The sequence below is a fragment of the Grampus griseus genome (assembly GCF_964374135.1).
Source record: "Grampus griseus genome assembly, chromosome: 16".
Taxonomy (NCBI): Eukaryota; Metazoa; Chordata; class Mammalia; order Artiodactyla; family Delphinidae; genus Grampus; species Grampus griseus.
In genome coordinates, this window is record NC_139010.1 from 61,986,905 (window position 1) to 62,000,717 (window position 13,813).

Genomic DNA, 13,813 nt, shown 5'->3' on the forward strand with positions numbered 1-13,813 from the left:
GACACACTCAAATGGCATAAATGGGGAGAGGGACCTTTAAAACAGATTTGGCATGGTAAGGGAAATCAGCAAGGCATGATAAAGCATCTCAAGCTAGCAACCACGGGAAGCTATCACCACTCCCAGGTCTGAAAAGCAAGGATGGGAAGTGGTTACTAGAACCTGGGGAGATCAGTAGCTGTAGAAGAGGGCTAGCAGTCACTGCCAACTCATAACATCACAGAGAGGAAACTGGAGAAATAAAGACACTGACCTTGTCTTCTCCTGACCCTTGATCATCTGCTGATGCCACTCACTGTCTAAACCCAAACAGAAGACAGAGGCAAAAGAGCTCACTGATGCCATCCACAGAGGCCAGCCTCTTGGGGCTAGGAGCAGGGTGAAAAAGGGTGAAGAGTAATTCCAGTCTGCACCAGCAAATCAAGAGTATCCATCAAAGGTATGAAGGTGCATATTGTAAAATTTCCAAACACCAGAGAAAAAGAAATGATCCTGTAAGTTTCCAGAGATAAAAATCTGGTTACCTAGAGAACTGGGAATCAAAAAGATATTGAGGGCTTCCCTGGTGGCGCAGTGGTTGAGATTCCGCCTGCTGATGGAGGGGACACGGGTTCGTGGCCCGGTCCGGGAAGATCCCACATGCCGCGGAGCAGCTGGGCCCATGAGCCATGGCTGCTGAGCCTGCGCGTCCGGAGCCTGTGCTCTGCAATGGGAGAGGCCACAACAGTGAGAGGCCCGTGTACCGCAAAAAAAAAAAAAAAAAAAAAATGTATTGAATTCTCTAAAGCAAACACTGAAAGCTAAAAGACAATGGAGCAAGTCTTCAAAATTCTGAGGGTAAACCATTGTATTTGAGAAAAACCACGTCTCAAAAAATGTACCTCCTATGTACCCTTTCTCAAGAACAGAGTCAAAGCATTGTACACCTCTAGGGGGCAGGCACCACTCACACTGTATTACATTTGAATGACACTAGCACAGCTGCATGATAAATGATGTTCCCAAGTATGGGCCTGCACAGCAGTCCTGCTTAGAAAGCTACTGGAAGATGCACACCAAGAAGACAAAGAAAAACACACAGGACTCTGGAAACAGGGGCTCTAACTCAGGAGGCAGGTGAGACAATTTCCCAGGAAGATGGACAAGAGAAGTCCCTAGAACAGCAGCTGTGTGCCTGGTCTAGAGAGCAAGGTGCGTAGATTAGTGCTGGAACATAGAAAGCTCTAGAAGGGAGGTCTCACACACACACACAAAAATTCACTGACAGATTGATTACCTCAGGTATCTAGCATTTTGAGAGAGTCTGAATAGAAAGGCTTAATCTAAAACAAAGGCAATTGCTAATTCCAGGAAAAATAAAGTTGTAAAAATGGAAATGTAGTCATAATATACCATGTGGCTCAGCTCTGAAGAATATATATATAACTATAACAGTGTACCTACTGAGCATTGATTTATGTGCGTACAGTAGTGGTGGAGGGTGTAAAAGAACCTGAGTACTCCTCTTCCACACCAGAAAGCCCACAGCGAGTGTCAAAACAGAAATACCAAGAAATAGCAGTATTAAGACCATTACAAAGATGGAGGTAAATATCCAAACAAAAAGGCTGAAAGAACTGAAAACATTTACCTCAGGACTGCAGGAATCATAGTGAAGAAAAGTAGAGCAGGTGCTGCTAGAAAAAACATTTTTTAAAATTTATTATTTATTTTTGGTTGCATTGGGTCTTGTGGCTGTGCACGGGCTTTCTCTAGTTGCGGCGAGCAGGGGCTGCTCTTCGTTGCAGTGCGCAGGCTTCTCACTGCGGTGGCTTCTCTTGTTGCGGAGCACGGGCTCTAGGCACACGGGCTTCAGTAGTTGTGGCTCGCGGGCTCTAGAGCGCAGGCTCAGTAGTTGTGGTGCACGGGCTTAGTTACTCCGCAGCATGTGGGATCTTCCCAGACCAGGGCTCGAACCCGTGTCCCCTGCACTGGCAGGCGGGTTCTTAACCACTGTGCTACCAGGGAAGCCCCAAAAACATTATTTTTAATTATGTAACTCTGTATTATTTAATTTGTAAAAATGTAAATGTATAACTTTGACAAAAAGAAGTATTAAAGACAGTATTTGGGGAAGACAGGAAGAAAACCACTGTTTATATGTTGTATGGTATGATAAAAATTATACCCTATTAAAGTGCCCAAGAAAACTAAGCTTACAGGCAGAGAAAAAAATGGGGTGTAGTGTCTCATGCTGGGTTGAACAAAATAAAGTTCAAAATGTAATTTTAGACCGAGAGCCAAATGTATTAGTCTATGGAATCGCAACACTTACAGTTTTAGCAAGTGCTTTGATTCCTCTTTTTATCTCTTTCCTTTTGTTGGAAAACAGTTTAACCTCGTTTTTGATGGCCTGGAATGGAGAAAGTACATCATTTAAACAAGCAACAGGGACGATAGCGAGATGATAGGTACATATATACATACTTAGATACATAGATAGCACTTCCCTAGAAACAGAAATAAGGAAAAAAATTAAAGACTAATAATATAAAGTGTACATGAAATAATACCACTGCAATACTTTGCTTAAATCTAAATTGCTACTATGTAAGTGGCCACTGAAGCAACTGAGGAACTGAGGTCAATGATAAGGCCAACAGAAAGAAAATAATTTAGTGAAAAATTAAAGAACAGTTGCTAACAGAAAACTAGTCTGCTATTTTATTGGGAACTTGAGCGAGACTAGATAAGCAAGCTAAATCCAGACACAGGCTGCCACCTATGTCACCTTTCTGCACATCAGAAGCCACAATGTCTCTTCTGTTGCGGGCCCACCCCTTTTATTTAAGGCTACCTTGCAGCATCCCCCCAAATGTACCTCAGCATGAGGTATGTTAGTTCATTCTTTGCTTTGGCCTACGTGGACACTTTTCTCGGGTTTCGTATTAGCCTAAGTACAGCACTTAAAGCTCACATAACTTTATCTAAAACACTGGGCCGTGTTTAGTGTGTTTGCCTGCTTTCAGGGAAGGTACACTTATACGATGTAATGGTCTGCCAAGTAGTATCTCTTTCCACTTTCTAACTTTCCAAGGGGTTTCACAGGAAACTAATCTATTTGGCACCCCTACAAAGCATTATTTCAAACTTCTCTCATGTTTTATAAATACCTCTTGGTTTTTTTGTTGTATCCAGGGAATTTCCACCGTAGTATCAACTTTGACTAATTCCTCTTGTAATGAGTCATCGCTTAACCTCACATTCTCATTTATCTTAGAAGAAGACAGACATATCTTAAATTAAAAATTCATCAAGCTCTCCTCCTACCCTACTTTAATTGCTTTGAATCCCTCTTCACTTGTTGCATTTTAAAATATACTACCAAACATTTTGCCTGCTCAAGATGTAATGTTTAGCTAATTTTATTCCTTCCATTCTGTGCTTATATCAGCCACACTTTTCACTGAGAAAGCAGCAATGATCAGACAGGTCACACGTTCACCAGATCACTCTTGGCCTTCTTCCTGTTACTGTAGACCAAATGCTGCTGCCTATCAAGGCCTGCCCCACCATTTGTGCTTAGGATCTTAATCTTTTCCTCCTTCTTGAAGCCTCTGCACTTAAAAAAATTTCCATCACCCTTCTGCATCATCCATTTCTGCCTTCTACTGAATCTTTCCCTACAGTATCTAAACATGCTCTGGAACCTCCTGTCCCGGGAAATCTACTCTCCACTGACCACCACCTTCCCCTTTAGCTGCCACCCTATTTCTGTGCTCCCTTTGCAGCAAAAAATCTTGAAAGAGTTTGGAACGTCACACTCTGCTGGTTCTCCTGCAACCTCACTGGCTGCCCCTTCTCAATCTCCTTCGCCTCCCTGAATTCTTCTCCTGGAGTTCTAGAAGTTGCTCTATCTTGGTCCCCTTCTGTTTCTCACCATCCACTCTTCCATGATGATCTTACTCAGTTTTATGGCTTTAAATTCCATTCATATGCCCCTGACTCTCAAATCAACATCTCGAGTCCTGGACTCTCCCCAGAACATCTACACAATAGCGTACTTGGTATCTCACTTGGATGTCTAACAGTATTCTCATGCTCAGTCCAGGGAACTGATTTTAGATCCCCTTCTTTCTCCCCACAGTGGCTCCTCTCCCCACAGTCTTCCCCTTCTCTGTGAATGGTACCTTCTCCTACATAGTTCTTCAAGTAAAATATCTAGGAGTCATCCTTGAGTCCTTTCTTTCCCTTTCCCTCTATGTCCAATTCATCAGAAGTTCTGTCAGCTCTACCTCTGCAAACTGCCTGGAAACTACCACCTCTCCACAACACTCTTGCACCTCTATCACTGGTACCTAAGCCTTCTAACTCCTTCTCTGCTTCTACTCTTGTGCTCTACAGGAATCATTCTCCACACAGCGGAAGTAATCATTTCAAAAACGTAAATAAGATCTTGTAAATCCTCTGCTCAGAACACTTTAATAGGTTCTCATTACACGTAAAATTATGTCCAAATGCTACCTGCTTTACAAAGCCCTTCTTTCCCACCTCCAGGACCTTATCCCCTACCACTCTCTCCCTTGCTCACTTCAGCTGCACAGGCCTTTTTTAGGTCTTCAAACGTGCCAAGCTCTTTCTCCCTCTGCCCTGAGTGCTTGCCCCTGCCCCACATATTGGCACATTTCTTTTAAGTCAGATCACAGCCTTTCTCCGTGGAGGGGCTATTCCAGCCAAACACTATCACACCAAACCATTTTATTTGGTTTGGTAACAAAAATAGATTATTTGGTAACAAAATAGATCTTGTTACTACCTATTTTTTTCTTATTTATTTGATTATTTATCTATCTCTCTCTGCTCACACCCAACCCCCAATTAGCATGCAAGCTCCATGAAAGCAGAAACTTTTCCTATCTTTTCATGCCTGTATCCCCCAGAGTCCAGCACTTTGTAGGCACTCGATAAATATTTGTTAAATGATTGAGTGAATAAATGTCCTCTGGCTAGACACATCCTAAATAATGTATGTGATGTAAAAGTATAGAGAGACTAGTTTGAACAAGCGCCAGAATTGTAGTAGATTTGTTTTTTAAAGCAAGCCCAGACAGATCTTGTACTATGGTTTAAATGAGATCTGAAATGTGATATTTGTGTTGAGAAAGGCTGAATATTTTCTCTTAAATGTAGTGCATGCTCTTTTTGAAAATCATGAGGTAGCTGGATAATGAGGAACATTACTAAAATATCTGCTCAAAGAAAACCACAAACTGAAAACTGATATCTGATTTAGGAAGGAAGGAAGGAAGAAAAAAAAGAAGGAAACAGGGACTTCCCTGGTGGTGCAGTGGTTAAGAATCTGCCTGCCAATGCAGGGGACAGGGGTTCAAGCTCTGGTCTGGGAAGATTCCACATGCCACGGAGCAACTAAGCCTCTGCGCCACAACTATTGAGCCTGTGTTCTAGAGCCCGCGAGCCACAACTACTGAGCCCGCATGCCACAACTCCTGAACCTGCACACCTAGAGCCCATGCTCTGCTACAAGAGAAGTCACCGCAATGAGAAGCCCGTGCACCACAAGGAATAGTTGCCCCTGCTCACCACAACTAGAGAAAGCCCGTCTGCACGCAGCAACGAAGACCAAACATGGCCAAAATCAATCAATAAATAAATAAAATTTAAAAAAAAAGAAGGAAAGAAAGGAGGGAGGGAGGAAGGAAGGAGAAAGAAAACTATAGTGAAACTCAACTGCATGTTCAGGTTCTGATCCCAAATCCAAGGAATCTTTTTTTGCTATACTTAAATAATCATTCTCCTCATCCATGGTGTTCTCCAGGTAAGTTGAAAGTTGCTGGCTATATTCAAGAATTTCATTGGCTAAGTTTCCTCCAAACTGCCTGTATTAATAAAAAAGAAAACACATAGGCTACAAAATCACAATTTGAAAAAGACACATTTAGCAGTATTATTTCCAGATACCTAACCATTTCTATGCAAAGAAATATGTGGACAGTTCTCTGCAGTGCCCTGTAGATATTAGGACTCTGCTTCTTCAAGGACAGTACTTTCATGGGCTCCAGAACATGACAAACTTCTTGACCTCCCTGGGGTCATCTCTCTTCACACTGTCCCCATACCCTTACCCTACATGCCCTCTGTACCCATCTGCCCCGGTCATTGCGCAGAAGAGCCACTGCTCTGGTTGAACCCTCAGAGATAGTAGGTGCTGTACTGCTTCACATATATAACCACATTACCAAATTCAGTCCTCATAGCCCCCACCCCACACTCAGGAAAGTATTATTACTTCCACTCAATACACCAGGGCATTTCAAACTTCAGGCACATCAGCATGGCCTGGAGGGTTTGTTATAACAGATTCCTGGGCCCCACCCATAGAGATTTTGATTCGAAAAGTCTGGATGAGGCCCAAGAATATGCATTTCTAACAAGCTCACAGGTGCTGCAGATTCCACCTTGAATAACATGGTTATAGATGATTTAGAGGGATTGTCAGATGCCTAAGGTCACCAGTGCTGGACCAAGTTTTCAAACTCAACGGTTTTTGAGTCAGAGGTCCATGAGATTAACTGCCAATGGATGGAAATGTCCTCACTGCCATAAATAGGGCTCCAGCACATGTTTGCTGTTGCCTGAGATGCTATGTGATCCCTTACTACAAAGAATGCATTAGGATTTATATAGTGAGATACAGGTTAGCATTTTATTCAGGATTCCACGTATAAAATGGGCATGATGATACAGTCAGTCGTCAAATGGGTCTTTGAAATAAGTGGTGACCAAAATTGCTATGATATAGAATCTCCATAATATGTAACATTTCACAGTGTCACTGAGATACGCCATGTTTTATTATTGTTTTGCTCACAGGAGGCACCGTGAAATTTTTGTGGAAATGAATTGAGCATTGACTAGTGACGTGCATCGGCAGATCAAACAAGGTAACATTTCAAGTCCAGGGTGTCACCTTCATGTTCTCTATGCCCTGGCCATTATCTGTATGCTTGGCTAATATTTGTTTATTTAGGATTTTAATTTTAGTCTAAGCAAAGTCTAAATAATTTAATATTGTCTAGGCAAAGTCTAATTAGGAAAGTAAACGTGTATGTGTTTACAGATACATACATACCTATGTCAGGTTTTTTAGAGATAAATAGGAGTTATAAAAATGATCTACTGTTCAGAATTGTCCTCATTCCTTGTGCTCCTCCAACAGATTTTATGAAAGGGAGGACTGGTCACTTCATAGGTCTTAACTGGGTCTTTTTATTTTTTGTATTTTGATGCTTTGACATCTGGGGTCTTGCTAATAACCTTGGAGGAAATGCCCCTCCCAGGACCAGCAATTCATAGAGATGGTAAACAACTCATCTGGAGCTCACCTTTCAAATGCAAACCCACCAACTCAGAGCCCACATCCCCAACCAAATCCTCTATTGGGCTTTCACACTTGGGACCACTATTTCTATCCTAATCATCCCTGGGTCAAGTACCAGAAAACTAGCCGCAGCCCCTATGGCCCAGAGCCCAATTAAATTATCCAAACTAGTCAATCCCAAACCTTCCCGCTCCTTGCCATAGAAACCATATTGAAGACACTTGCCCACATTTCCCTGCTCCCTCTGCCTCCTTACCCTCCCTGGTGCTTCCCCATGTGGCACTCCCATAGCACCCCCTCCTCTTGGGATGATTAGTATAACAATCTTTTCAATGGCAGTTGTCTCCTGTTGTGTTGGCCTTGCTATTACCTAAATAATAACAACATCTTTATTTTAAAACACCGTATCATGTGAGGTTGCTTATTGTATACTGTACTTACCTCCATTTCAGGTTAACAAGGGTGCCGTCATGCTTCCCATTCACCAGAATGCTTTGTCCATCCATTGAAATTCTCACTGACTGAATTCCATGCCCCTGGTGAGAATGACTCCGACACTGAACAAATGTTTCCTTAATAGTTTTAGGAACAAAGTGCAGAAATTACAAATGCGATTCTACCACATGGTTTTTCTAAGGGGGTTACGTGCACTTTTGCTCGTGGATAAACCTTTTTCTATTTGTCAACAGCATTTTAGCTGGTATGGAGTAGCCTCTTAATAATTCATAGCACTGAAAATTCCTAGTACAAAATACAGTCACCAGTACTGGTTTGTTCTCCCTTCTGTGTAATATGGAAGAAGAGGGATTATTATCATCAATTTATAATAGGAAAATCAGACAGAGAGGTGAATGGACTTGCTGAAGACTACGAGAAGGGGCCTTGAGCAAGCAGTGCGGGCAAATTCAGATGCCTTCAAGGATTTTAGGCAAGTTCCCTTTATGTGCAGAGAGGCTGAGTGTGATGAGAGAAGGTGATGGGCTCTGTGAAGAATGACAGAGGATGCCAATTAAACCAGTTTCATTAGAACCCAAACAAATCACTAATTGGTACACAGTGCAATGGTTTAAACTCTTTGACTAAAAACTGAGATTTCTTTGTCACACTAGTTATCAACCATGATGCCTTTAAAATTTTTTAGTTTTTTGAATAGGCAATACATTCAAATGTTTCAAAATTAAAAAACTATAAAAGAGTATGCAGTGAAATCTCCTTCCTGCCCCCATTCCCCAACACCTCCCAAAGGCAATCAATATTATTAGTTCCTCCAACATCCTTTCAGAGTTTTTTTAATGTACATAAACAAATATTTATACAAACAATTTTTCACATAAATTGTAACATAATACGTATATTACACACCTTGCCTTTCCTCCTTAGCAATATATCTTGGGATTCTTTCCATACCGTTTCATAAAGATTTCCTCATTCTGTATTACAGCATAATATTCCATACTTTATTTATATACTGTTTATGTACCATTATTTATTTATCCAGTCCTCTGATGATGGACATTAGGTTGCTTTTACAAACAGTACTGCCATGAATAACCTCCTCTATGAGGTACTTTGCATAGGCTCACCCAGAAAAACTCTGACGTCTTGCCACTATCAGTTGTAGCGTACATTTACAAATCATTTGAATAAGAGACAATGTAGCAGAGTTTGCACATTGTTCACCTAAAAATAATTTCTAAGAGATTTAAGATTTTTCCTATATAATAATAATATCACTTTTGCCCAACTATATTCCAAATATGCTTTCTTGCACAAGTGAGCAAGGAGAGCTGGATATGCACAGCCAGGGCCCAGTTTACCTGTGGCCCCATGGGAGAGTGGCATGTGGGGTGATTGTGAGGCTTTGGGTGTGTGGGGTAGATCCCTGGGTAAAAATAACTGACCGAATTAAATTAAATTGATAACCAGTACTACTCGGTCTCAAAACCTAGAAAAGGATCTTTCACTCTTTTGGGAGAAGAAACTATTTTCATTTTTTCAGAGATCTGAGAAAAATGGAAATCAGAAATGGTAGTGGTACTGGTGACATCAAGGTCTGCAAGTGATAGGGGAGGACTCAGTAAGGGCCACACCCTTCTCCCTTATGCTCTTCTAGCATCACATGAAGAGTCAGGTGGCGGTGTGGCAGCAACAAGCCTAGAGGCCCTCCAGGCCAGGGAGCTAGCCGTAATCAACCCTAGGTTTGCACAGCAATTCACTATTTCCAAAGAAGTTTTGCATGTACCCTCTCACCAGCTCTCACCAGAATCCCACAGGGTGAGAGCAAGCAAGGCTTCCCTAAAATTGCAGAGGAGCAGCTGAAGCTCAGTGAGGCTCAGTGAGTTTCCAAGACACACAGTAAGTGGTGATGGAGCTGGGCTGGAGCTCACCTACTGTATCCCAGCCCCATGTTCCTTCTTTGCAAGGTCTCAGTCTATTTGTTGGCATTTCCTCCCTTAGAGACTCAAACCTTAGCACATAAATACACCCAGTGTTGGAATCAATAACACCATTAGAGCTAAATAAGTTGTGAGTCAATTTAAATAAGTTGTGAGCCAATTTACTTAAGAGTTCTAATTCCTATTGTAAGAGCTTTTGTTCCTTATATGAGATCAAGACACACATCCCATAACTGGAAAAAAAGAAAAAGGAGTTTACCAAAGTATGAATATCTCGGATACACAGAATTCCACATTTAGCTATTGTTATGAGCCACAATCCATGTGGAGACAGAGAGAGCATTCCAGGTCCATATTGCTTGCTTTGTACTTTTTGGTATGACTTAAGAATGCAAATACCACTATGCTCCTGCCAAAGGAAATGACCACATTATAGAAAAGCCCAGGGCAGTGGTACCTTGGGGTTTGCAGTTGAGCATATCGAGTCAGATTCAAAGCCAAAAACACTGTCATTAGAAATAAACTGATACATGATAAAGTGGGCACCTGTATTTGCACCACATTTTCCATCTCTGATTGCAAGTAGAAGTTCATTTTGGCCAACTAAGAAAAGTCTTCTTTGCATGTTAGCTACCATTAAAAATCCCAGCCTACAACTGACAATCTTTATTTCTCACTAATCCATTTCATACACCCTTGTGCTCAAGTCAAAATAAATGAGTCAATTTCCCCCCATGTTTCTCATGTATGCCCACCTTCAAACCTCTGCATGTGTTGTGACTTTTGTCTGGAATGCCCTTCCCCAACCCATCCCCACCAATTTGGCCCCCCTCCCTATATAAGGAACCCCACCTCCCTGCCAAGATTGCACGCAATATTTCTCATGTCTAAATCTGACTTATTCTTCAAAGTCCAGTGCAAATATTACTTCCACCAGGAAGCTTCTCTTGAATCCTCCTTATGATAAACCATTTCTTCCGTCTCTGAATGTCTTTGTCTCAGACCTTGCTGACATTGTCTACTCTGGGAGAGAAGCCCTTTGATTGAAGGATTTAGAAAAGCAAGGGTGATAGATAACCTGGGTCAGTATATGTAGCAGGAAATGACACAGTATGGGAGAAGTTTGAAGAGAGTATGATGAAAGGATGCCAGAAACATAGTTTAGGTATTTTGTGCAATTTTCTTTAGGACTCAGGTACAAAGTTCCACCCAAAATCATCAACCCTGTAGCTGCTGACACCTGTGGAATAGATTTTCTAATGATAGATTTTTAAAAAATAGTTTTGAAAGGCACTAAACTGATATCATGTCGTCTGCACTTTTATCTGACAAGTATGATGTTGTAAGTGTGAGGCTGCTCAAATGTATTTTATGATGAATTAACAAATCATGCTAACATATATCTAATTCAAAGAAATTATGTTACTATAATAAAGACATTTGTTAACTGGACTAGAGTGTTAAAGCATGGATCACATCTAATCGATACGATGTGTCAATCTTGACGGCTAAGAAAAATGATAGCCCGCTTAAGTTTTGGCATACTTTTTCAGGAAGAAGATAGCTGCAGATGTATGGCACTTGGTTACAGAAGCCATATATTCGGCTACTTTGAAAGTTCAAGACAGCTGAGGACAGAGTATGCTCTATCTCATACACGAACTTATGAATGAATGCATCTCTCAGCCTCCCTCGTTCATCAGCAAAGCTTGCAGAAACTATAAGATTTGGGGAAGAAGAGAAATCACTTGCACCATATATTGATTTTATTTTTAAAAAATTGTTATGAAAACTATGAAAAGCAAAATAAAAAAGTTAAATGCTCAATTAATGCAGAAACTATTAGGAGATAAAAATGATTGGAAAGCAACTTGGCTCCATTAGAAATACTTGAGTATTAAATGATTAATAGTGGGTAAAATATCTTTTATAAAGCCTTGGTTAATTTTATCAGTTAAGTAGAGACAGCATTAAAAGAAACTCATGATGGTCTAGAGTCTTAATTAAGACACAAAAGTACTTTGAGGTTTTTGACTCTTTTATACTCTATAATTATATATTTGCAAAATAGCTACCCAGATATATTTGTTATCTATTGATAAAATAAAGTGTCTATTTTATCAGACCTTTTTATCCCAAAAGCTTTCTTTATAATTTTATCAGTGAACGTAACTACACAGTAACCTATCTGATTTGACTATGTATATTTAAGGTTACAAAAAAGAGACATCACAAAATGACAAATCAATTTGACAAAAGTGACAGTTGGTCCTGTTTTTTCTCTGATAATAAGACAGATTCATATGAATGACAGGACCTAGAGGAAAGTCCACATTTCACGTTATTTAGCAGCCACATCAATTTCATTTTGTAAGACACAGAAAAGGTGGTGGCCATTTTAACCTCTTCACATGTTAAAAGGAAAAAAAATGCTATCACCAGGAAAAAAAAAAAAAAAAAAGAAGGAAAGCTATAGCAGCTCTTCAACTGGATGCCCAGGACAGAATTTGTTGATCATTTTTTTCTTTACCTTGTGGTAGTATTTTAGGCAGAGTAAATATTTCCAGCCTGCTTCTTCCTGTTTCTGGAAGTGGGGAAAGCACCATCACTTCTACTATATCTGTTTCCAAAGGAGACACTGTGGATATTTGTAAAATGCCTTTGCCCACCTCTGAAAGAAAATGGAAATCAACACCACAAGTCATCATTGATAAGTTTATAGAATCTTTTATACTCCCAGGTAAGATATCACACTATAGAACTGCCTTCACTAAATCTTTAGATCCAAATTTATTTACTGGATATTTAAGTGACCTTTAAACGTAAGTGATGGAAACATTTTTGATGAACAGATGGGGGCTTCTCCACAGTAGATGTCTGGGTTGGCAGACTCAATCCAGCTCGGTTGGACTCAGCTTCTTTCCAGACAGAGAGGCCTCCAGAGTCTGCCATGTCCACCCCACTCAGCAGCAGCTGCACGCTCTGGCCTCTTGCACGCTCTGGCACCCTCCAGCCATCTGCCCATTCCCGATACTGAATAAACTCAGGCATCAGTGTTCTTTGCATCTGTAGTCAAGGTTTTGCGGGTGTGGTGGGATTACACGTGCATTTGTGAGTTTGTCCTCCAGAAACCCAGGTGATCTGACCTCTGCAAGGTGCTTGGGGCCCACCTTGGATTCTCTCCAGATTCACTACTGCCACTCTCCCCAGGGACTGTTCAGCATATGTCCACTTTCTCAGGCCCCATCTCAGCCCCTCCCCTCAGGTGTTCACTGGATGACCTTTCCTCTTACTTAACGAGGAAGACAGAAAACATCTGACACAAACTTGACCTCAACTTTCTTATCCTGAATCTCACATTTTCTCTCTGTTTGTACCCATCTTCCTGCTTCATTTCTTAACATTTTTGTGGGAACAAAATGTAACCCTTTCCATCTGTGATTCTGAGCCCACACCTCTAATATCTTATTACACCATGTGCTATCAATTATCTCTTTTAATTTTCTTGTGTCTTGTATGGCTTCCCCTATTCAGTCCTCAAGACTCCCCTATCTTCAAATTAGGACCTTCCTTCAACCCTGCTAATTCTAATTCTCTTTTAGAAGTTACTAATTCTCTTTTCTCCACTGCAAACTTCTAAGAACAGAAGTTGCTACTTACTGACTTCCTTTTCTGACCTCCACTCCCTCCTGAACCTCTTTGTCTCTCTGTTCCAGAGGAGTAGCTGTCCCTGGGCTCACACACTGACTGCCTCATCCTAGCCCTCACCCCACTCACACTTCTGCCACAATCCACCCCTTCACGTAGCCTTCCTTCTTCAAGCTCTTCCTGGAGTGGGTGACTCCCAGTTCTGTCTTTACTCTGGCCCATCCTTAGTTTTCTTCACTGCCTTGTCTTCCTCTGCCCACAACTTCAGAGTAGGTAGCTTTTCCCATCCCACACTCTGACTGACCAGATATGTTGAAAAATGTAACATTTAGGCAGGACTGGTACCCATTCCGAGGTCAGCCATAGGTCCTACCACATTCCATGTCATCTA

The 13,813-nt window shown here is 41.1% G+C and overlaps 1 protein-coding gene across 1 annotated transcript in view; it reads right to left on the bottom strand.

The window, feature by feature from the left end:
- Positions 1–13,813, bottom strand: part of CFAP43 (cilia and flagella associated protein 43) — a gene marked incomplete at both ends in the record, with an annotated part of 98,914 nt that overhangs the window by 39,575 nt on the left and 45,526 nt on the right. Inside the window, 7 exons of the mRNA XM_082673472.1 lie at positions 2,315–2,392; positions 3,153–3,254; positions 5,729–5,876; positions 7,820–7,950; positions 10,034–10,183; positions 11,320–11,492; positions 12,305–12,445. Of these exons, the coding sequence (XP_082529598.1) occupies positions 2,315–2,392; positions 3,153–3,254; positions 5,729–5,876; positions 7,820–7,950; positions 10,034–10,183; positions 11,320–11,492; positions 12,305–12,445 (923 nt within the window). The remainder of the gene's footprint in view (positions 1–2,314; positions 2,393–3,152; positions 3,255–5,728; positions 5,877–7,819; positions 7,951–10,033; positions 10,184–11,319; positions 11,493–12,304; positions 12,446–13,813) is intronic.